Source organism: Aquarana catesbeiana, linkage group LG05 (assembly GCF_042186555.1).
Source record: "Aquarana catesbeiana isolate 2022-GZ linkage group LG05, ASM4218655v1, whole genome shotgun sequence".
Taxonomy (NCBI): domain Eukaryota; kingdom Metazoa; phylum Chordata; class Amphibia; order Anura; family Ranidae; genus Aquarana; species Aquarana catesbeiana.
In genome coordinates, this window is record NC_133328.1 from 4,536,135 (window position 1) to 4,562,184 (window position 26,050).

The 26,050-nt window shown below is 47.6% G+C and overlaps 1 protein-coding gene across 3 annotated transcripts in view; it reads right to left on the reverse strand.

The window, feature by feature from the left end:
- Positions 1-26,050, reverse strand: part of LOC141144041 (calcitonin gene-related peptide type 1 receptor-like) — a 109,047-nt gene that overhangs the window by 34,440 nt on the left and 48,557 nt on the right. For 2 of the 3 annotated variants that reach the window (XR_012244335.1, XM_073629380.1), the window contains exons 4-6: positions 15,607-15,717; positions 8,116-8,228; positions 1,795-1,886 (exon numbers count right to left, since the gene is read on the reverse strand). Coding sequence is in view for 2 of the 3 variants with exons in the window: in XM_073629380.1 (XP_073485481.1) it covers positions 1,795-1,886; positions 8,116-8,228; positions 15,607-15,717 (316 nt within the window). In the remaining variant the exon portion in view is untranslated. The remainder of the gene's footprint in view (positions 1-1,794; positions 1,887-8,115; positions 8,229-15,606; positions 15,718-26,050) is intronic. The other variant, XM_073629381.1, reaches the window with a different exon arrangement.

Consider the following 26,050-nt stretch of genomic DNA (forward strand, 5'->3'; position numbering starts at 1 on the left):
TTTCTCTACTGACCACCAATCTAGGGGGTCTAGGGGGGTCCTTCTCCACTGACCCCCAAAGTAAGGGAGCTTTTTACTGACCATCAATGTAAGGGGGTCCTTCTCCAAATGTCACCAACGTAAGGAATTTTTCTCATATTGACCACCAATCTAAGGAGGCCTTTCTCCACTGACCCCTAAAGTAAAGTAGCTCATCATTGACCACCAATGTAAGGGGGCCCCTCTCCCAATGATCACCAATGGACGGGAGTCCCTTTCCACTGACCAACAATGTAAGTGTGCCCTGCCTCCTCCACTGACCCCCTCCCCCCAAGGGTGCTCTTTATTGACAACCAATGTAAGGGAGCCGTCTCCCAATGATTACCAATGTAAGGGGGTTCTTTCCCTACTGACCACCAATCTAGGGATCTAAAAGTAAGGTAGCTCTTTAATAACCACTAATGTAAAGGGATCCCTCTCCCAATCATCATCAATGTAAGGGACCCTTCCCCCACTGACTACCAATCTAAAAGGTCCTGTCACTGACCCCCAAAGTAAGGGAGCTTTTTACTGACCATCAATGTAAGGGGTCCTTCTCCCAATGATCACCAATGTACAGAGTTTTTCTCTAGCTGTCCATCAATCTAAAGGGGGCCCTTTTTCACTGATCCCTAAAACAAGGTAGCTCTTCACTGACCAATCTCTCCCAGTGATCCCAATGTAAGTGACTTCTTCTCCCACTGACCACCAATCCAAATGGTCCCTCCTCACTGACCCCTAAAGCAAGGGAGCTGTTCATTGACCACAATGTAAGGGGACCCTCTCCCAATGTAAGGGGGTTCGGTTCCTACTGGCCACCAATCTAGGGGGGTCCTTCTCCACTGACCCCCAAAGTAAGGGAGCTTTTTACTGACCATCAACGTAAGGGGGTCCTTCTCCAAATGTCACCAATCTAAGGAGTCTTTCTCCCACTGACCACCAATCTAAAATGGCCTGTCCCCACTGACCCCCAAAGTAAGGTAGCTCATCATTGACCAATGTAGGGGGGCCCTCTCCCAATGATCACCAATGTAAGGGGGGGGGGGTTCTTCTCCCACTGACCTCCAATCTAAGAGGGCCCTTCTTGGGAGCCACCTCATTGACCACCAGTGTAGGAAAACATTTCACTAAACATCAATGTAAGGTGGGGTCTTTTCCACAAACCCTCAATGTGAGGGAATACTAGAATTCTTATTGTCTGCATTTCTTTTTCTGCCCATTATTATTATTTGTTTCCTACGATTATAATTCCGTAATAAACAGCAGCCCTGGGGTGTCAAATAGTTTAAACATGTCCCAGTATTTATTTGTTCCCACCAATGCTCCCCGAGTTGTAGATATGGTAATAATTAGCAGGGGTTCCCTGAGACCCAAAAGGGTCCCTCTGTGTTACAAAAAAGCTTAGAAAGCCTGCCCTAGGAGTCAAAAAGGCAATTATTGACCGCCCAGCTTCCTGGCTCCTCCCTCTCCTTCTCATTGGCCAGTGGGCTCACCCACCACATGTGGCAGCCGCCAATCAGGAGGCTTCGGAAGGCTCCCAAGAAGTTTGGGAGGAGGGGGGGGGTTATTGACCTTGAAGTTGTGATATGTCAACAATTATATGTTCGATTGTTGGAAATTTGTTGATCAGAGAATGAAATGGGCTAATGCTGGGGGGGGGGGGCTGCTATACAAAGCCACAAGTTCACTTTAAAACTAACACGTTTTATTTTTTGTACTGTTTCTGCAAATTTATTGTGATCTTAATAAACGAAAACCGGGAAAAAAATGACTTACTTGAAATAAAAAAAGATCCCCAGTGATATTAATAACGAGGCAATCGACAATCCTTGTCCAATGATAGTCAGGTAATACAAATTAAGGGCCGTCTAAAAAGTAATAGAAAGAAAATCCATACATTCAATCATTCAGGAGCCTAAAGACCAAAGCAGATGCATTTTCATACAAGTCTAATGCCCCGTACACACGGTCGGATTTTCCGATGGAAAATGTCCGATCGGAGCGCGTTGTCAGAAATTCCGACCGTGTGTGGGCTCCATCGGACATTTTCCATCGGATTTTCCGACACACAAAGTTGGAGAGCAGGAGATAAAATTTTCCGACAACAAAATCTGTTGTCGGAAATTCCGATCGTGTGTACACAAATCCGACGGACAAAGTGCCACGCATGCTCAGAATAAATAAAGAGATGAAAGCTATTGGCCACTGCCCCGTTTATAGTCCCGACGTACGTGTTTTACGTCACCGCGTTCAGAACGATCGGATTTTCCGACAACTTTGTGTGACCGTGTGTATGCAAGACAAGTTTGAGCCAACATCCGTCGGAAAAAATCCTAGGATTTTGTTGTCGGAATGTCCGAACAAAGTCCGACCGTGTGTACGGGGCATTAGTCATGGTAAACCTAATTTAAGAGGAAGAAGTGAATGGGTGAATGTAACCCAATTGACCTATAACATACCCTCCCTACTATAGAGGGATTGGGGGGGGGGGTCACACAAGCAGCACCTATGGGCATAATTAAAATTCAAATAAAAGAAAAGTACAAAAAGTGCTCTAAAAAACCATAGAATGCTACACAATTTATCATTGTAATTAGAGACCAGAATAGACCCAAAAATAGATACATAATATATACAAAATGATACTGTTTGCTATAAACTGATGTTTCAGTATAAAATATCAATGTAAAGTAACCGACATATTTATTCGAGAAATACATCTAGGAGATCAGTGGTGGATAAAGTGAGATCACGCCCTTCAGTTTTCAGCTACTGATTTAATACTCGGAGGCCCCATTCACACCTCAGCGCTTTGTACATTGAAGCCTGAAGCTTCAAAACGCTGGAGGGGGAAAAAAAAAAAAAAAAAAGAAAATCTATTATTCTCTATGGAGACGGTTCTCCATTTCCACCACAATTCGCCTGAAGCCAAACGCCTGAAGCTCAAACAAGTTCCGGGAGTTTTTTTTGTCGCTCGAATTGGGCAGATTTGGGCGTTTTTGGCACGTTTTTATTCCCATAGAAATGGATGGAAACGCACCATTCGCGCGTTTTTGTGCATATTCGCGCATTTTTGCGCAATTTTCTGCTCAAATGACAAATTTTAAAAATAAAATGGTAATATATGAATAAATAAATGTAAAATACTCAAATACCTTAAAATCGTCATAAATAAGTAAAATAAATTAATAATATGTAATAATACATTAATAAATAATAATTAACCTCTAAGCTTAAAAAATATTAAATACATTATTATTATTAATATTATTATTATTATTATTATTAATAAAGTATTTTTTTGTTCGAGTGTTGGTGTTTTTTTAATTATTATTATTATTATTATTAATAAAAATAAAACACCCAAACTCGAACAAAAAAATACATTATTAATAATAATAATAATAATAATAATAATAATAATAATAAATTATTTTTATGTTAGGGTGCTTAGTCGTTTATTATTGTTTTATTTTTTAAAGGGGTAAGGGTTAACATTAAGGGTTAATTATTTATTGTTACTTAGTATTAATTTATTGAATTTATTTATTTTTTATTTATTTGTGTATTTATTTTACAATTAATCAATTCATTATTATTCATATAATGGTAATCAATAAAATAATAATAACCCCAACTCCCAATTCTAATCCTAACCCGAACCCCTTACCCTAACGAAAAAACATTATAATAAATAATAAAAGAAGAACTAAAAGCTAATGAAAAAGCTAAAAAAAAAAGCTGAAATACCTAGCAACAAATGATGCAACAGATAACAGTTTTCTCTATTGGCTAATATAAAAAACAGCAAAGCCCAAAAATGCTACATACAAATGCGCCAAAAAAGTGCAAAAAAAAAATGCAAAAAAGCGCTCAAAGACGTTGCATTCAGGGATGAATGCAGCCTTACTGAATATGAAGCTTCTTTATCTTTAATCCTTGGCCTATGTTCCGGTTTAAGCTGGTGCCATGGCCACTGGCCCAGGTTCTCCGTTGAAGGGTGGCTCCTTTCTGTTGCAGCATCTCATGGAGCTCCCCCTTGTATGCAGGGACTAGAGTAGTGTCTCCCTACACCAGTGTTTCTCAACCAAGATACTATCTGGGATCCCCCAGGGTTCCCACAAGCACAGGGCCCAGTTGTCTCTGGATCAGCGTCATGTATTGCCACAGTGCAGGCTGGTCAGCTGTCAGCAGCCCAATGACACTCTAAGGCCAGTATGCGGTGATGGCGGATTGTCTTGCCCACACCATGGCTACACATGATGCCGATCCAGGGTAGATGTCATGCAAGGTTGCTCTAAGCATTCAGGAAAAGGCAGAAGTCCACCTCCTCCAGAGCTCCTCCACCCTGCACTGCAGGTGCCAAAAGAAAGGTCTCTGCTGTGAAGAGGGGACTGTGTGATTGGGGGGACTCTGACTGATAGAGGGGCTCTAATGTGAGGCTCTGATGTGATGGGGGCTTTCATGTATAGGGAAGCCTCTGATATATTGTATAAGGGAGAATTCTGATGTAATCGCTGAACTTCCAATGTGAAGGGGGAACTCAGACATGAAGGGGTGACTGATGTAAGGGGGGTTCCAATGTGATGGGGACCTCTGCTGTAAAGGGAGCCTCTCATGTAAGGGGGATTCTATTCTGCTGGGGGTCTTATGATGTGACGGGGAACCTCTGATGTGAAGGGGGGACCTCTGATGTGATGGGGGGGGACCTCTGAAGTGAAGGGGAACCTCTGATGTGATGGGGGGACCTTTGATGTGATGGGGGGGACCTTTGATGAGATGGGGGGATCTCTGATGAGATGGGGGGCACCTCAGAATTGAAGGGAAACCTCTGAAGTGAAGGGGGGATCTCTGAAGTGAAGGGGGGATCTCTGATGTAAAGGGGGGGTCTCTGATGTAAAGGGGGGGTCTCTGATGTAAAGGGGGGGTCTCTGATGTAAAAGGGGGATCTCTGATGTAAAGGGGGTCTCTGATTAGATGGAGGGGAACTCTGATTAGATGGGGGATCTCTGATGTAAAGCGGAGACCTCTGATCAGATGGGGAGGATCTCTGATTAGATGGGGGGATCTCTGATTAGATGGGGGGGGGGGTTCTCTGATTAGATGGGGGGGTTCTCTGATTAGATGGGGGGATCTCTGATGTAAAGCGCAGACCTCTGATCAGATGGGGAGGATCTCTGATTAGATGGGGGGATCTCTGATTAGATGGGGAGGATCTCTGATTAGATGGGGGGATCTCTGATTAGATGGGGGGATCTCTGATTAGATGGGGGATCTCTGATTAGATGGGGGGGTTCTCTGATTAGATGGGGGGATCTCTGATGTAAAGCGGAGACCTCTGATTAGATGGGGGGATCTCTGATCAGATGGGGGGATCTCTGATTAAATGGGGGGATCTCTGATGTAAAGCAGAGACCTCTGATTAGATGGGGGATCTCTGATTAGATGGGGAGATCTCTGATTAGATGGGGGGATCTCTGATTAGATGGGGGGATCTCTGATTAGATGGGGGGATCTCTGATTAAATGGGGGGATCTCTGATGTAAAGCAGAGACCTCTGATTAGATGGGGGATCTCTGATTAGATGGGGAGATCTCTGATTAGATGGGGGGATCTCTGATTAGATGGGGGGATCTCTGATTAAATGGGGGGATCTCTGATGTAAAGCAGAGACCTCTGATTAGATGGGGGATCTCTGATTAGATGGGGGGGATCTCTGATTAGATGGGGGATCTCTGATTAGATGGGGGGATCTCTGATTAGATGGGGAGGATCTCTGATTAGATGGGGGGATCTCTGATTAGATGGGGGGATCTCTGATTAGATGGGGGATCTCTGATTAGATGGGGGGGTTCTCTGATTAGATGGGGGGATCTCTGATGTAAAGCGGAGACCTCTGATTAGATGGGGGGATCTCTGATCAGATGGGGGGGATCTCTGATTAAATGGGGGGATCTCTGATGTAAATCAGAGACCTCTGATTAGATGGGGAGATCTCTGATTAGATGGGGGGATCTCTGATGTAAAGCGGAGACCTCTGATTAGATGGGGGGATCTCTGATGTAAAGCGGAGACCTCTGATTAGATGGGGGATCTCTGATCAGATGGGGGGGATCTCTGATTAAATGGGGGATCTCTGATGTAAAGCAGAGACCTCTGATTAGATGGGGGATCTCTGATTAGATGGGGAGATCTCTGATTAGATGGGGGGATCTCTGATGTAAAGCGGAGATCTCTGATTAGATGGGGGGATCTCTGATGTAAAGCGGAGATCTCTGATCAGATGGGGGGGGGATCTCTGATTAGATGGGGGATCTCTGATTAGATGGGGGATCTCTGATGTAAAGCGGAGATCTCTGATCAGATGGGGGGGGATCTCTGATTAGATGGGGGGATCTCTGATTAGATGGAGGGATCTCTGATGTAAAGCAGAGACCTCTGATTAGATGGGGGATCTCTGATTAGATGGGGGGATCTCTGATTAGATGGGGGATCTCTGATTAGATGGGGGATCTCTGATTAGATGGGGGGATCTCTGATTAGATGGGGGATCTCTGATTAGATGGGGGATCTCTGATTAGATGGGGGGATCTCTGATTAGATGGGGGGATCTCTGATTAGATGGGGGGATCTCTGATGTAAAGCAGAGACCTCTGATTAGATGGGGGATCTCTGATTAGATGGGGGATATCTGATTAGATGGGGGGATCTCTGATTAGATGGGGGGGATCTCTGATGTAAAGCGGAGATCTCTGATTAGATGGGGGGATCTCTGATGTAAAGCGGAGATCTCTGATTAGATGGGGGGATCTCTGATGTAAAGCGGAGATCTCTGATTAGATGGGGGGATCTCTGATTAGATGGGGGGATCTCTGATGTAAAGCGGAGATCTCTGATCAGATGGGGGAGGGACCTCTGATTAGATGGGGGGATCTCTGATTAGATGGGGGGGGATCTCTGATTAGATGGGAGGATCTCTGATTAGATGGGGGGATCTCTGATTAGATGGGGGGGGGATCTCTGATTAGATGGGGGGATCTCTGATTAGATGGGGGGATCTCTGATTAGATGGGGGGATCTCTGATTAGATGGGGGATCTCTGATTAGATGGGGGATCTCTGATTAGATGGGGGATCTCTGATTAGATGGAGGGATCTCTGATTAGATGGGGGGATCTCTGATGTAAAGCGGAGATCTCTGATTAGATGGGGGGGATCTCTGATTAGATGGGGGGATCTCTGATTAGATGGGGGGATCTCTGATTAGATGGGGGGATCTCTGATGTAAAGCGGAGATCTCTGATTAGATGGGGGGATCTCTGATTAGATGGGGGGATCTCTGATGTAAAGCGGAGACCTCTGATTAGATGGGGGGGATCTCTGATTAGATGGGGGGATCTCTGATTAGATGGGGGGATCTCTGATGTAAAGCGGAGACCTCTGATTAGATGGGGGGGGATATCTGATGTGAAGTTCATTTCCTCTAGGTGGTTATGTTCATCATCCCAGGCTCAGGTCTCCCATTGATAAGTAACATTTTTACATATTAGACTTGGGGGGCCTCAGGACTTTAAGTACTTTTAAAGGGAGCCTTCACTGATAAAAGATTGAGAAGTGCTGAGTTCTGATAAAGAACGCTGAGGGTTTCATACAACTTTAAGACCAGAAGAGGCTCCTGTACCCAATCAGTGGATCCAAAACTTTTCCCTTTGAAGACATTTCCTGTGTAAATCATCTCTGCTCTCCAACATGTTAACTCTTTCAATACCAGAGGAAAGTTAAAGAAGACTTCCTGCAGAGAACACAAAGTGCGATCGATCACATACACCATGAACCTGTGTATTGCGATGAATAAAAAACCCATCATAGGGAACACATCTCCTGCCTCTATTCATTTCATCACTTTGTTGCACCCATGTGCTCTGTTGTAGGGGGGATGTTCTAGCAGCACATGTTCTAAGGCCCAGTACTGATACCGGTACCGATAGCCAGGTCTTGGTGCTTTTCCTAAAACTCGGAGCAGCCGGGAAGGCTCTGCGGTGCAGCTGCTCACCCCTCTCCCAGGTAGAATGGCCCCATTGGATCCTCGTCTCCTTACCTTCACTTTGACATGGGTGTGTTTGTTACATCGGGTGTAGTTGCTCCATGTCCTGTTACTCTCAGGGTGCCGGAACCAGTAGCCCTTTTCATCGCATTCCTTGGTGACTTTCTCTTAGAGAAATAAATGTTACATCAATGTCACAAGACACAGATCACAATGACATTCGTTAATAGGAGCTTTTCACAAATGTCTGTCTTCATAGGACTGAAGAGGAAATGTTAAAAAAAAAAAAATGGGGGCCATCTGCTTGTATGCAATGTATTGCAATCTAAAGAGAGTGACGGTGTCAGGACCCGGATCTAAACCTACGTCCTCTGCTGTGTCTGGCAGTATCTCTTCTTGCTGAGCCGCCTGAGATGCTGGACAGCACCCTGGGCAACTTCTTGGACAATCTTGCCTTAAACCTTGTTTCTTGTCAACCTTGAACTCTTTGGTCCTCCCATGAACTTCCAATTGAAGCCATTACTTTGAACTTTCTGTTTACCAGATTATTGTGCTCTCTCAAGCTAATATCCTGCTCTTGTCACTCTGCTGTGTCCGCATCATTGCTACCACTCATTTCCGACCTTTAGCTTGTTCCTCAAATACGTTCTGCTTGATCCCTACCTGCTATATATGCTACTGGCCCCCGGCTTGCTCACCTCCTTGGTGGGGTGATCCTGAGGACTGTGACCTGGTATTAACATACTGCAAAACCCATCCCCACGATCAGGAGCTCTGGTGAACACCGGTTAGTACTTATGTAGCAACCTCTAGAGTGTGCTAGAAGTTAGTGCAGGTTGTGTTTGAGTTTAGAGTAGGTCAATTCTAGTTTGGCTCAGAGATAAGTCTGAGCCATGGAATCTGGGTCAGGGTTCAGTGAAGTTCAGGGCTGGGTGACTCATTCTGGCAGCTCTCTGGTGTCTCCCCTGGTCTACATGGTTGGAGAATCTTCTAGAATAAGTGGGTGGATGTTAGGTGGCACTGTCCTGAATATTTATGAGGGGGCAAAGCTTACCTCATAAATAGACATGGGCCATGCCAGCAGGGCAGTCGGGTGGCAGATGGAGATACAGTGCTGAGGAGTCTTTCGGTGGCCCTCTGGGGTACCCCCTAGTACACAACAAGGGGCTACAAGTTCCTGCCTGTAAAGGGATATTGGTACAATCTGACTGGGAGCCTGTCAGATTATTCTACAGCGGTTCATCTGGAGCAAGCAAGTGCAGGAGGCAAGTGAAGGAGACTGTATATAGGAAGATGTCCCCGAAGTTGTTGAAAGTTTTGCTAAAGTCAAGTGGGCATCCTATAACCTCCCAACCCTATCCAAGTTAACCCCCAATCAATAACAAAAACAAAGTCACCGACTGTTCTCTGACTCTGGGTGCTTGTGATAATTTGGCATGCCTTGCTGTGCAGGAGTGGGGGATCCATGTTTATCTGCAGTCCCTACGGGGCTGTGCTACTCTAAGACCCCGCACCTTGGGTGAGCCCACATCATCCTCGACTACTCTTTCGCTTGATCCCTACCTGCAACCACTCATTACCGACCTTTGGATTGTTCCTCAGCTATGCTTCTACTTAATTCCAACCTGAAAACACTTGTTACCGAGCTTTGGCTTGTTTACTGACTACGCTTCTGCTTGATCCCTACCTGCTATATCTGCTACTGGACCCCGGCTTGCTCATCTCCTGGTTGGGCGATCCTGAGGACCGCGACCTGGTACTAAGACACGGCAAAACCCATCTACACCGCCAGGAGTTCTGTGAACAGCGCTTAGTGCTTGGACCCCACACCTCAGGTGAATCTGCGTCATCCGCCAGGGTGATCTGCTTGTGTACTCATCCGGCTGGTCAGCGGGAGCCTCTCTACTGCTTTAGCTACTGGTCTCCGAGTCTGACCCTTGACCGTGACACATGGACTTCTTGCTGGGATTGGGCAAGTGGCACTTTTTCTTATTTTAATACTCTGGCTATACATGGGGGGTGTTAGCACATATGGATGTAGTAGGCTGTGGGCGGTACCACATATCCCCCTTTGTGTTGAGGAAGGAACTCTGTGGTTGAATAAGATGTCTATTTGCTCAGGCTTTTCTCCCTGAGGGAGCTGTTTTTTATGAGTGACAACACTGTCTACATGTACAAAAAGGTGTGGATCCTGAGGAAGCGAGTTGCAATCCGTAACACCATCAAAATTTATATTTCTCTACATGACTTATACCAAACTTGGCCATGTGGTGGACAATGTGATGGTATGTTTTTCTCATGGAGTTATAGTTCAGAAAACTATACCACACTTTGTCCACTAGATGGAGAGGATGCTGAAGAATTAATCTATTAGAACACATACTGTGATATTTTGCTCAGCTTGCAGAAAGGTTTTATAAACTGGCCCCTATAATGTGATTAAGCTGAAAGCAACTAGAAAAAAAGTAAAAAAAAAAAAAAAAAGTATAATATACATCCAGTAGGCCCTGGGACCCGGTGCTGAGCTTTAAAAATGGACTTTGTACTTCTGAGCTATGGCCTATAATTACTGTGTATTCTTGTTGTTGGGTTTATCGTTTTGCTGGTTGTTCATGTTCTCACGTTGTACGCAACATTGCTTTCAACACGTGCTGAGAGATTTGTGGTCACTTTCAGTTCCACATATAAGTAGGAAGGATGAAGTAGAGCTTGCCAAGCGGTGACCCACCCGTGGAGTGTAGGAGGAAACCGCGGGCAGTGGTTTTGTTGAATTCATAGATTATTTTACAGCAGCTTTCTTTTCTTTTAGTAAAAATGAATTTTATATTTTATGCAATCCATAGACAAAAAAAATAAAAACATATCTCTCTCTCTCTCTATATACATATAGATATATATATATATATATATATATATATATATATATATATATATATATATATATATATATATATATATATATATATATATACGGTATATCTATATCTATCTATCTATCTGTATATATATAGATATATATAGATATATGTATATACACACACACACACACACACACACACACAGTGAAACCTTGGTTTGAGAGTAACTTGGTTTGAGAGACAAGCAAAAATGTTTAAATAAATTTTGGCTTGATATACAATTTGCGTCACGTCACAACTGAGTATAAAAGAGCAGAGGGGCGCCTCTAAGTGTAGCAATACGGTTACATTTGACCACTTCAGCCCCGGACCCTTTTTGCTGCCCAAAGACCAGAGCGCTTTTTTGCGATTCAGCACTGCGTCACTTTAACTGACAATATCGCGGTCGTGCGACATTGTACCCAAACAAAATTGTCGTCCTCTTTTTTTCCCACAAATAGAGCTTTCTTTTGGTGGTATTTGATCACCTCTGCGTTTTTTATTTTTTGCGCTATAAACAAAAAAAGTGACAATTTTGAAAAAAACACATTTTTTTTTACTTTTTGCTATAATAAATATCCCCCAAAAATATATAAAAAAAAAACTATTTTTTTCCCCTCAGTTTAGGCTGATATTTATTCTTCTACATATTTTTGGTAAAAAAAAAAAAAAAAAAATCGCAATAAGCGTATGTTGATTTTGTATAGCGTCTACAAAATCGGGGATAGTTTTATGGCATTTTTACTTTTAATTTTTTTTTACTAATAATGGCAGCGATCTGCGATTTTTATTGGGACTGCGACATTATGGCGGACAGATCGGACATTTCTGACACATTTTTGGGACCACTGTCATTTATACAGCGATCAGTGTGATTAAAAATGCACTGATTACTGTGTAAATGACACTGGCAGGGAAGGAGTTAACCACTAGGGGGCGATGAAGGGGTTAAGTGTGTCCTAGTGAGTGATTTTAACTGTGAGGGGGCTGGGCTTGAACACAGAGGACAGCGATCACTGGTCTCGATCACAGAGAGCAGTAGATCAGTGTCCTGTCACTAGGCAGAACGGGGAAAGCTTTGTTTACATAAGCATCTCCCCGTTCTTCCTCTCCGTGACACGATCGCAGGCACCCGGCGGACATCGAGTCCACAGGACCCGCAGTCATGGTCACGGAGACCGCGGCGGCACGCACGCGCTTGTGGCGCCGCTTCTTAAAGGGGACGTACCTGTACGCCCTTTTGCCTGCCAGTGTCATTCTGCCGACGTACATCGGCGTGCGCTGGTCGGCAAGCGGTTAATGAAGGTGCAACATTTAGCAACTCACATGGTTGACGATTAAAACAGGCACATCTAAGTATGGAGGCATCCGGGGTAAAGATGTCCACATAGACCATCCCCCGCACCACCATCGACGTCGTCTCTCCCGCGCTGCGCTCCACGAGCGGGTCAAGCCTCGCTTTCAGATCGCTCTACTGCAGGGTAGTCTTCCCGGTCACGATTGCAGACTGACAGCGGTGAGAGCCGGCGGTGCGGGGGACGGTCTATGTGGACAGCTTTACCCCGGATGCCTCCATACTTAGATGTGTCTGTTTTATTCATCAGCCATGTAGAGCTGCACGATTAATCGTTAAGAATCGGTATTGCGATTTTTTTACCCTTTGCGGTCCTGACAAAGTATTTCCCGATTCTTTCTATGCGGAGAATTCTCTCTGCTCTGCTGAAGCCGACAGCCGTCAAAAGAAAGAAAAAAAAAACAAAAAACGGGCAGTCTGCCAAGAATCGCAACATTGTTTAGCAGTGGAACTTAAGTATAAACATTGTAACGATTTGTCCTTTAGATCAAAGGAATGAACTTTGGTGTGTAAATGAGGGAAGTTTAACCACTTAAACACTAAACCTTTTTCTGACATTTGTTAGTTTCAAGTTAAAATCTTTTTTTTTTTTTGCTAGAAAGTTACTTAGAATCCCCAAACATTATATATATATTTTAGTAGAGACCGAAGAGAATAAAATGGTGGTTGTTGCAATATTTTATGTCACACTGTATTGCGCAGCAGCCGTTCAATTGCAATTTTTTGGGAAAAAATTACACTTTAATGAATTAAAAATAAATAAAATAACCAGTAAAGTCACCCCAATTTTTTTTTTTTGTGTAATGTGAAAGATTTTATGCCGCGAGAATCGTGATCCTTTTATACTAAGCAAAAAAATTGTGATTCTCATTTTGGACAGAATCGTGCAGCTCTACAGCCATGCGAGTTGCTAAATGTTGTACCTTCATTAAATGAAACCATATTGCTACACTTAGAGGCGCCCCTCTTCTTCTTTTATACTCTGGAGCTTGTGCTGGATTTTGCTTCTAATCCCCTTGTGGAGGCTTCCATTTGTGGATGGACATTTTATGGTTACACAACCTGGTCACATCGCAATAATCTTTTTATATGGACTATAAACTGAAGAATTTATGAATGGTTGTGGAACGAATCATGTGAATTTCTATTATTTCTTATGGGAATATTCGCTTTGATATACGAGTGCTTTGGATTACAAGCATGTTCCTGGGACGAATTATGCTCGCAATCCAAGGTTTTACTGTATTGGATTGCGAGCATAATTTGTTCCGGAAACATGCTTGTATTTCAAAGCACTCGTATATCAAAGCGAATATTCCCATAATAATGGAAACTCAGATGATTCGTTCCACGGCCATTTATTTAGAAGTCCTTCAGTCTATAGTCCATATAAAAAGATTATAGCACTGAGACTTCATGGCAACTTTGAGGCAAGTTCAGGGTATGCCTGGTAATGTCCGATCCAAATCACATCAATTAAGATGAGGATCCGACTCGGGGCTCATGCACACTGTGGCTCAAAAAAAAGGTGCTTTTACAGGCATTTGAGCTTTTATTTCAGCTTGAAGAAGCTCGTGCTTTGTGCTCCTTTGCCCGTTTTTATTGAGCTCCTTTGAGCATAAGCGTTTTATTTTCACAAATCCTCCCCTCAGCTCATTTTTCCTATTTATTTTTTGTGTGTTTCGGACCCCGTCCTCTGCCCCACTGACCCCGTCCTCTGCCCCACCGACCCCGTCCTCTGTCCCATCGACCTTGTCCTCTGCCCCACCGACCCCATCCTCTGCCCCACTGACCCCCTCCTTTGTCCCACTGACCCCGTCCTCTGCCCCACTGACCACGTCCTCTGCCCCACTGACCCCGTCCTCTGCCCCACTGCCCCACCGACCCCGTCCTCTGCCCCACTGACCCCGTCCTCTGCTCTACTGACCACGTCCTCTGCCCCACTGACCCGGTCCTCTGCCCCACTGACCCCATCCTCTGCCCCACTGACCCCATCCTCTGCCTCACTGACCCCATCCTCTGCCCCACTGACCCCATCCTCTGCCCCACTGACCCCATCCTCTGCCTCACTGACCCCATCCTCTGCCCCACCGACCCCATCCTCTGCCCCGCCGACCCCGTCCTTTGTCCCGCCGACCCCGTCCTCTGCCCCACTGACCCCGTCCTCTGCCCCGCTGACCCCATCCTTTGTCCCGCTGACCCCGTCCTCTGCCCCGCTGACCCCATCCTTTGTCCCGCTGACCCCGTCCTCTGCCCCGCTGACCCCATCCTTTGTCCCGCTGACCCCGTCCTCTGCCCTGCTGACCCCGTCCTTTGTCCCGCTGACCCCATCCTCTGCCCCGCTGACCTCATCCTTTGTCCCGCTGACCCCGTCCTCTGCCCCACTGACCCCGTCCTCTGCCCCACTGACCCCGTCCCCTGCCCAACTGACCCTGTCCTCTGCCCCGCTGACCCCATACTCTGCCCTACTGACCCCATTCTGTGCCCCACTGACCCCATCCTCTGCCCCACTGACCCCGTCCCCTGCCCAACTGACCCTGTCCTCTGCCCCACTGACCCCATCCTATGTCCCGCTGACCCCATACTCTGCCCTACTGACCCCGTCCTCTGTCTCACTGACCCCGTCCTCTGTCTCACTGACCCCGTCCTCTGTCCCACTGATTCCTTCCTCTGCCCCACTGAACCCGTCCTCTGCCCCACTGACCCCATCCTATGTCCCGCTGACCCCGTCCTCTGCCCCACTGACCCCATCCTATGTTCTACTGACCCCATTCTGTGCCCTGCTGACCCCATCCCCTGCTCCACTGATTCCATGCGCTGCCCTACAGACCCCGGTCCTATGTCCCGCTGACTCCATCTCCTGCCCCACTGACTCCATGCTCTACCCAGTGTGGAAAGGAACAGCTCTGCTGAGAGCCCCGCTAGAAGTGACCCTATCCTTTGCCCTACTGACCCCTGTCCTTTACCCTGCTGACCCCCATCCTCTGCCTCATTGATCCACATGCTCTGCCCTACTGACCCTGTCCCTCTGCCCTACTGAGCCTGTCCTATGTCTGGCTGATCCCATCCTCTGCCCCATTGACCACACATGTGGCTCTTGGACGAATCATGTCTCAGGGTCGGATGAGGAGTCAAGAATGGTATACCGTGGCTGGGGTGGGACAAATGTAGATGGGGGGGGACGTCCGAAATTTTAGTCTTCCCTAGAGCAGCACAAAACCAAAATAAACCACTGGTTATAGCTTCTATTAAGAGAATATAATTATCATTGCTAATTTTAATGTTAATACTTACCAGTGGGGTCAAAGTCCTGGAAGTAATCGGGACAGCGCTGCTCGGAAATTTCTCCCAAAGCCGTATCGCCCCAACATAACCAGCCATCCCACGTCCTGTTACAATACCGACCTAAGGCAGATATATAACAATTATTATTATATACAGTTTGCACAGAGCTTTACAATGGAAAGATCCACAGGACAGTTACATTACTGTTCAAGACAAGAGGAGTAGGAGGGAAGTGCTCATGAGAGCTTACAATCTAAAAAGGGAGGGACAAGTGATACAAAAGGTAATGATTGTGGGGGGGATGAACTGATAGAGCAAGTAAAAGTACAGTTGTTAGGTGGAGGTGGGATAGGCTTCCCTAAAGAGATGAGTTTTCAGGGATCACCTGGCAGACAGAGTAAGAGATATTGGACAGATGGAGGTTGGGAGTTACAGAGGAAAGGACAGGCTCTGGGGAAGTCCTGCATGCAAGCATGGGAGGAAACTATGAGGAAGCAGGAGGTCTTGGGACAGAAAGTGGGGTAAGGAATTCCAGAAGAAGGGAAAGGCTCTAGAGAAGACCTGGAGGTGAGCTATAGAGCAGGAGGTCTTGGGACAGAAATTGGGGTAAGAAGTTCCAGAGGCTGGGAGGGGCTCCGGAATAGTCCTGGAGATGAGCATGAGAGAAGGTGATGAGGGAGCTAGGGAGCAGGAGGTCTTGGGACAGAAATTGGGGTAAGGAGTTCCAGAGGCTGGGAGGGGTGGAGGGATTGGCAGAGAGGGGTGGAGGGATTGGCAGAGAGGGGTGGAGGGCAATGAGTGGAGGGATTGGCAGAGAGGGGTGGAGGACACTGAGTGGAGGCCAGTGGAAAGATTGGCAGAGAGGGGTGGAGAGATTGGCAGAGAGGGGATAGAGGGCACTGAGTGGAGGGATTGGCAGAGAGGGGTGGAGGGCACTGAGTGGAGGGATTGGCAGAGACGGGTGGAGGGCACTGAGTGGAGGGATTGGTAGAGAGGGGTGGAGGGCACTGAGTGGAGGGATTGGTAGAGAGGGGTGGAGGGCACTGAGTGGAGGGATTGGTAGAGAGGGGTGGAGGGCACTGAGTGGAGGCCAGTGGAAAGATTGGCAGAGAGGGGTGGAGGGATTGGTAGAGACGGGTGGAGGGCACTGAGTGGAGGGATTGGTAGAGAGGGGTGGAGGGCACTGAGTGGAGGGATTGGCAGAGACGGGTGGAGGGCACTGAGTGGAGGGATTGGCAGAGACGGGTGGAGGGCACTGAGTGGAGGGATTGGTAGAGAGGGGTGGAGGGCACTGAGTGGAGGGATTGGTAGAGAGGGGTGGAGGGCATTGAGTGGAAGGATTGGCAGAGAGGGGTGGAGGGCACTGAGTGGAGGGATTGGCAGAGAGGGGTGGAGGGCACTGAGTGGAGGGATTGGTAGAGAGGGGTGGAGGGCATTGAGTGGAAGGATTGGCAGAGAGGGGTGGAGGGCACTGAGTGGAGGGATTGGCAGAGAGGGGTGGAGGGCACTGAGTGGAGGGATTGGTAGAGAGGGGTGGAGGGCATTGAGTGGAAGGATTGGCAGAGAGGGGTGGAGGGCACTGAGTGGAGGGATTGGTAGAGAGGGGTGGAGGGCACTGAGTGGAGGGATTGGTAGAGAGGGGTGGAGGGCACTGAGTGGAGGGATTGGTAGAGAGGGGTGGAGGGCACTGAGTGGAGGGATTGGCAGAGAGGGGTGGAGGGCACTGAGTGGAGGGATTGGTAGAGAGGGGTGGAGGGCACTGAGTGGAAGGATTGGCAGAGAGGGGTGGAGGGCATTGAGTGGAGGGATTGGTAGAGAGGGGTGGAGGGCACTGAGCACTTGGTGAGGTGGATGAGCCTAACGGCAGCCTTCATGATGGATGGAAGGGGCGGGAGCCTGCGTAGAGGTTGGACGAAGTAGCACTAGTCCAGGGAAGAGATAAGCAGAGAATGAACAAGTAGCCTGGTTGGGTCTCTGGATAAGAAGGGACATATAGAAATTGTAGGAGGTTAAGGTGGCACATTCTGGGTATCCTTCAGCATTATTGTGATGTAACCACAGTCGCCCTTTAGTTAGGCACGACTATATCTGTTGGTATCTGTCAGGCCCCTCACATCACAGGTGACGTTGGTCCTCTGTCATCTCTACCTCCTCATTGGGGATGACATACTTGTCACCGTGTTCCGAGCCTCATCACCACAAAACGTCCCACCAGTCAGAGCCGTACAGCTGTCACATGAAACATGCTTATTAGCCGGCATTTCCCCAGCCATCCTCCACAACCAGCGGAAGACGGTGCAGTATAATATAATCAGAGCCTTGTCAGCCTTGCATGAAAAATACCAATTATACGTCTTGCACTGTGCCGAGCGAGAACATCCAACTGCTTAACCCTCTCGGAGCGAAGCTCCCTCAGAAACACGGCAAACCCAGCCGACACAGTGTGGATCTATATTCATTGATGGAACCTTCTCAACCTCGTCTACATGGAAGAACCCTTTACCTTTATCTACCTTTCAGGTCCCAGAGAACCTCCACCGATTGAACCCACAACTCACATGAGCAGGAAGAGCGAGATAGGATAGAAACCAAAGAACTTCCTCCTACTACCTCGGAGGGGTTGAAGGGGAATAAAATGGGGACTTTAATGTGCCACCAAAGAGAATACTAACAATATATAGAAAACATTCACTGGCCACCAGTGGCGGCCGAGGCTCAAAATTTTTTGGGGGGGGCAATTCCGCAAACTGAAAAAAAAAAACCCATCAATTGCAGCCTCACTCTGCCCATCATATTCCGCCACTGTGACCCCCCCCCCCCCCCCGCCTGCCCGGCACTTACCCTGTCTTGGTGGGGAAGCGGGTGATGGTGGTGAACGGTGTACTTCATTAGTCTCCTTCCATCAGGTGTCCAATCACAGCGCCTCTCGTATCAGCCAATCAGGTGACGGGTAACAGACCTGAGCACCTGATTGGCGGAGAGGCGGTTCAGTGTTAGGACAGCGAATATTCAATCGCTGTTCTAACACACCTGGGTGAACTGCGAACACCAAGCATGGAGCTCCCAGGTCAACTTCTGTGACGCCTATTAGAGCCTCTGGCTCTAATCAGGTGCTTAAAAAACACCCCCCTCCCCCCCGCCGCTGTAATTCAGGTGTCCAAAAAGGGGCTGGGCGCCTGAATAGGGGGTGTCAGCGGCAGCCATGGATAGGTTCATGCAATGCATAAATCTATCCATCAGTCATAGAGGGGGGTGGCCAAATTCTGACCCCACCATCTGAATGTCGCAGCTGAAATCCAGACTCATCAGACCAGGCAACGTTTTTCCAATCTTCTATTGTCCAGTTTTGGTGATCCTGTGCCAGTTGTAGCCTCAGTTTCCTGTTCTTAGCTGACAGGAGTGGCACCCGGTGTGGTCTTCTGCTGCTGTAGCCCATCTGCTTCAAGGTTGGATGTGTTGTGTGTTCAGAGATGGTATTCTGCATACCTCGGATGTAACGAGAGGTTATTGGAGTTACTGTTGTCTTTCTATCATCTGGAACCAGTCTGCCCATTCTCCTCTGACCTCAGCAAGGCATTTTCCTCCACACAACTGCCGCTCACTGGATATTTTCTCTGCCATTCTCTGTAATCCCGAGAGATGGTTGTGTGTGAAAATCCCAGAAATACTCAGACCGGCCTGTCTGCCACCAACCACCATCCCACGTTCAAAGTCACCCAGATCCCCTTTCTTCCCCATTCTGATGCTTGGATTATACTTCAGCAAGTCGTCTTCACCACGTCTAGATGCCTCAATGCATGGAGTTGCTGCCATGTGATTGGCCGATTAGCGATTTGTGTTACCAAGCAACTGAACAGGTGTACCTAATAAAGTGGCTGGTGAGTGTGTACATTTTTATTCACAAGTATTAACCACTTGAGCTCCGGAAGGTTTTACCCCCCTTCATGACCAGAGCTTTCTTTTGGTGGTATTTGGGGATTTTTTAAATTTTTTTTGCGCTAAAAAAAATTGAACCCCCCCCCCCCCCCCAATATTTTCTAATTTCTGCTAAAAAAAATATTCAATAAAATCAAATTTCTTTATAAATTTAGGCAAAAATGTATTCTGCTACATATCCTTGATGAAACAAAAAAAGAATCCCAAAAGGTGAATATGAATTTGGTTTGTGTGAAAGTTATTCCACAATCTATGGGAGACACACATATGTATAATGTGTATATATATATATATATATATTTTTATATTATGAAAATCAATCAATCCTGTACTGAGGATCTAATTTCTTGAGGCCTGAAGACACCAGGACAGTGCAAATACCCCCTTTTTGGAAAGTTGACAATCCAAGGTGTCTAGTAGGAGGCATGGCAAGTTTTTTGAAGTTGTAATTTTTTGTGACAATTTTTTGGAAAATTAAGAAATTGAATTATTATTTTTTTACTTTTTTTTTTTTAACATATTGTGACCAGTGTAGTACAGCCTCATCATATAACTGATGTGGTGGTGATCAGGGACACTGACTGGTGACAGTATGAGGAAAAAAAACAACAGCTTTTTGATATCTCTTTTTTTTTTTTTTTTTTACATTTTTCTCTTTTTTTTTTTTTTACATTTTTTTTTTACATTTCTGTTTTACTTTCTTGTTTTTTTATTCTTTTTTTCACATTTTTAAATTTTTTTTTACATTTTTTTTTTACATTTTTCTTTTTTTTTACATTTTTTTTTTTACTTTTTTATTCTTTTTTTTTTTTACATTTTTCTCTTTTTTTAACATTTTTTCTTTTTACTTTTTTATTCTTTTTTTACAGTTTTCTTTTTTTTTTACATTTTTTTCTTTTTTATTCTTTTTTTTTAATTTTTTTCTTTTTTTCTAACATTTTTTTTTGTACATCCTGCCATCAGAGTAGTTTAGTATCACCATAGTGCCACTGTACTACTCTGAGGGAGGTGATCATGGATTTTCTTTTACATTGTTATTGCTATACAATGATTGGCTGACAGGCTCCTGCGACAGTCACAGCCCCCTGCCTTGACCTTTATGTGAAAGAACGCATTCTCAGCATCCTTTTAGACATGCATGCTCCTCACTGCAGGCCACCGAGTGCTGCAGATATTAGCTGTGCAATCTGCTGACTGTTTTGCTTAAAGGTAATTCATACTTTATTACAGTGTAAATCAGGCAAATGATCTGCAGATTGCACAGCTAACTTCTATACACCACCCAGTGGCGAGCAGAGGATAGCGAGCAGACCATAGAAATGGCCAGGAAGGGCAGTACAGTGACTGAGTCCAGTCTTATAGATGACGCCCCCACATGATGAAGAGCAGAAAGCAGATGGACCCCCCTTGGGATGTATTATGAAATCAGTGTCAGTGCAAAACGCTTCAACACCGGAAGATCTGTCCACAATGTCATCCTGCTCCGCCGTGCACCACATAGACTGCAGAGACTGCGGGGGAGACATCAGGAGCAAAACATTATATTATAACAATGGAGCCCCCAACACAAGGACCCCCAGTACCCCAGTATGACCCTCACTCACCAATGGTATCTATAGAGGGGCCGAGCGGGGGAGGGGGGGCATTCCAGGCAGATCTGTACTGACACCGACGCTGGACACTAAAACTTTCATTTAACCCCCTCAATACCGGGCGCTTTCACCCCCATTCCTGCCCCAGGACAATTTTCATCTGTCACACTTTGAATGACAATTACGCGGTCATGTAAAACTGTACCCACATGACATTTTTTTCACATAAATAGAGATTTCTTTTAGTGGTATTTAATCACCGCTGGGGGTTTTTATTGAACAAACGAAAAAAGAAAACGTTTTCTTCGTTTCTGTTGTAAAATTTTGCAAATAAGTAATTTTTCTTCTTGACTGGTGGGCACCGATGAGGTTCTCAATGATGGGCACCGATGTGGTTCTACTGATGGGCACTGATGAGGCTGCACTGGTGGGCACCGATGAGGTTCTCAATGATGGGCACCGATGTGGTTCTACTGATGGGCACTGATGAGGCTGCACTGGTGGGCACCGATGAGGTTCTCAATGATGGGCACCGATGTGGCTCTACTGATGGGCACCGATGTGGCTTCCACTTTTGGGCACCGATGAGGCTCCACTGATGGGCACCATTGAGGCTCTACTGATGGGGACTGATGTGGCTCTACTGATGGGCACCGATGAGATTCCACTATTGGGCACTGATGAGGCTCCACTGATGGGGACTGATGAGGCTCTACTGATGGATACCAATGAGGTTCCACTGGTGGGCAACAATGAGGCTCTACTGGTGGGCGCCAATGAAGCTCCACTGATGGGCACCGATGAGGCTCCACTGATGGGCACCGATGAGGCTCTACTGATGGGCACCGATGAGGCTCTACTGATGGGGATTGATGAGGCTCTACTGATGGATACCAATGAGGTTCCACTGGTGGGCACCAATGAGGCTCTACTGGTGGGTGCCAATGAAGCTCCACTGATGAGCACCGATGAGGCTCCACTGGGGGGCACCGATGAGGTTCTACTGGTGGGCACTGATGAGGTTCCACTATTGGGCACCGATGAGGCTCTACTGGTGGGCACCGATGAGGTTCCACTGGTGAGAACCGATGAGGCTCTTATGATGGGCACCGATGGGGTTCCACTATTGGGCACTGATGAGGCTCTACTGGTGGGCACCAATGAGGCTCCACTGATGGGCACCGATGAGGCTCCACTGATGGGCACCGATGAGGCTCTACTGGTAGGCACTGATGAGGCTCTACTGGTGGGCACCGATGAGGCTCTACTGATGGGCACCGATGAGGCTCTACTGATGGGCACCGATGAGGCTCTACTGGTGGATACCAATGAGGCTCTACTGGTGGGCACCAATGAGGCTCCACTGATGGGCACCGATGAGGTTCTACTGGTGGGCACCGATGAGGCTCCACTGGGGGGCACCGATGAGGCTCTACTGATGGGCACCGATGAGGCTCTACTGATGGGCACCGATGAGGCTCTACTGATGGGCACCGATGAGGTTCCACTGGTGGGCACCAATGAGGCTCTACTGATGGGCACCGATGAGGCTCTACTGGTGGGCGCCAATGAAGCTCCACTGATGGGCACCGATGAGGCTCTACTGGTGGGCACCGATGAGGCTCCACTGGGGAGCACCGAAGAGGCTCTACTGATGGGCACCGATGAGGCTCTACTGGTGGGCGCCAATGAAGCTCCACTGATGGGCACCGATGAGGCTCTACTGATGGGCACCGATGAGGCTCCACTGGGGGGCACCGAAGAGGCTCTACTGATGGGCACCGATGAGGCTCTACTGATGGGCACCGATGAGGCTCTACTGATGGGCACCGATGAGGCTGCACTGATGGGCACCGATGAGGCTCTACTGATGGGCACCGATGAGGCTGCACTGATGGGCACCGAAGAGGCTCTACTGATGGGCACCGATGAGGCTCTACTGATGGGCACCGATGAGGCTCTACTGATGGGCACCGATGAGGCTGCACTGATGGGCACCGATGAGCCTCCTCTGGTGGGCACCGATAAAGAGGCACTAATGAGAGTGTACTGATAAGGTGGCATTGATGAGCACTGATGGGTGGCACTGATAAGGCAATACTGATAGGCTGCACTGATGGACACTGATGAAGCTGTACTGGTGGGCACCAATGAAGATATGCTGCACTGATGATCAGTGTATACGCTCCTGTCACCACAGGAAAGCCGATTATTCTATGTAATATATATTATATAATGTTGATAACCAGAATTTGTTTACATGTGGTCAGCTGTGATTGGACACGGCTGATCACATGCTAAAGATCCATCGTCATCATTGGCTCTTTACCGCAATCGGTGATGCGCTGCGTCCGTGGGACATGTCCCATCACCGATCACCGAGCTGTGCAGCAAGAATGGGAGGAGGTCACATGACGTCCTCCCAGAAGAAGAAGAAGAAGAAGAGCGGTTCCACCCGACCATCATTCTACAATATGGCGGGTGAGAAGCAGTTAATTATATTCCTCTATATGGCCACAAAGCCTGGAAATCCACTGTGTGCCCCAAATGCCTCTACAAACCCAGATATTACCTTGTAAAATTAGCAGTGACATCATCACTGGGCTGAACAAAGCCTATGGAGAGCTGTGGGAGGGGCCAACCAGACCCCACCCACTACATAAAACAACAGGAGGGGGCGGAGACCAGTCACCCTGCACAAGAAGAGAGAGCAGAGCTGTGGGAGGGGCCCAGCAGACCCCGCCCACTACATAAAATAACAGGAGGGGCGGAGACCAGTCACCCTGAACAAGGAGAGAGAGAGGGAGCAGAGCTGTGGGAGGGGCCCAACAGACCCCACCCACTACAGGCTGCCTGCAGACCACTACAGGAGGAGGCGGAGACCAGACCAGCCCCCCCACACATGGAGAGAGATCAGCAGTGAGCGGTCTTTATTACAGGAAGTCTCACACTGGATGACTGCACAGATCTGGAGGAAATACACAAAGATCACCGAGATTCCAGAAGAAGACACATGACCGATGGATATAGAAGATATTTGCTGATCTCAGGGTTCAGATTTAACCCGACACCTGACTAATAATATATAAATAAAATAAAAACCAATTAGTGACCCCAGGTTGAGATGATGTCATCAGTCAGCTGCAGGCATGAGGAAGCATTTCCTCAGTCTCCTCCCCCACTGATCAGACTGTACATTGTAACTTTGTAGAAGGGGGAGGAGTCATTTCCTCAGTCTCCCCTCCCCCACTGATCAGACTGTACATTGTAACTTTGTAGAAGGGGGAGGAGTCATTTCCTTAGTCTCCCCTCCCCCACTGATCAGACTGTACATTGTAACTTTGTAGAAGGGGGAGGAGTCATTTCCTTAGTCTCCCCTCCCCCAGTGATCAGACTGTACATTGTAACTTTGTAGAAGGAGGAGGAGTCATTTCTTCAGTCCCCCCTCCCCAGTGATCAGACTGTACATTGTAACTTTGTAGCAAGTCACAAGGTGAGAGGTTGCAACAGGGGCCGATCTGTGTCAAACAATTGTCAACATAGCCAAGAACTACACAGGCACCAACATTTATGATTTATTTAGGATGTCTGAACAGCATGCTGGCAGGTGACAGGCTTTTCACAGAAACTGAACATAAGACTTTGAACAGAGGGGGAGGGGGGGGGGGGGTGTACACAATAATCGTATTATTCTTACATTGTAGATGGAGATATCAGAAGAGAAGAGAGGAGAAGGTCAGCAGCTGTGTGTCTGAGATCAGTGTTCTCCTCTATATACAGAACCCCTGACATGGGCCCCGATCGTCCCGTCCCTCGGCCCCCCCCTATATACAGAACCCCTGACATGGGCCCCGATCGTCCCGTCCCCCGGCCCCCCTCTATATACAGAACCCCTGACATGGGCCCCGATCGTCCCGTCCCTCGGCCCCCCTCTATATACAGAACCCCTGACATGGGCCCCGATCGTCCCGTCCCTCGGCCCCCCTCTATATACAGAACCCCTGACATGGGCCCCGATCGTCCCGTCCCCCGGCCCCCCTCTATATACAGAACCCCTGACATGGGCCCCGATCGTCCCGTCCCTCGGCCCCCCTCTATATACAGAACCCCTGACATGGGCCCCGATCGCCCCGTCCCTCGGCCCCCCTCTATATACAGAACCCCTGACATGGGCCCCCCCCGTCCCTCGGCCCCCCTCTATATACAGAACCCCTGAGATGGGCCCCCCCCGTCCCTCGGCCCCCCTCTGCTGTCCCCTCTGTACATCAAACACAGGAAACAGCTGTGCGGGTGGAGGAGAGCGCCGCTTCCTGCTCTGCAATATAAACTGACCATGCCGGCCTCCCCTCCCAGTACAGGAGAATATACTGGTGTCCGAGGCATTAGAGCCCTGGGGCCCAGTCTGCAGTTCAAGGGCCACATGTGGCCCTTTGGTGTTCGCAGTGTGGCCCCCGGGGCCCCAGCAGTCAGTAGTGAGAACATTGACTTGTGAAGGGGCCTAATAGCAGTGATCTCTAACATTTGTCAACCCTTCCCCCGCCATCACCTCAGAGACCCCCATTACATCAGAGGTCCTCCCATCACATCAGAGGTCCCCCCATCACATCAGAGGTCCTCCCATCACATCAGAGGTCCTCCCATCACATCAGAGGTCCTCCCATCACATCAGAGGTCATCAGAGGTCCTCCCATCACGTCAGAGGTCCTCCCATCACATCAGAGATCCTTCCATCACATCAGAGATCCTCCCATCACATCAGAGATCCTTCCATCACATCAGAGGTCCCCCCCATCACATCAGAGGTCCTCCCATCACATCAGAGGTCCTCCCATCACATCAGAGGTCATCAGAGGTCCTCCCATCACATCAGAGGTCCTCCCATCACATCAGAGGTCCTCCCATCACATCAGAGATCCTTCCATCAC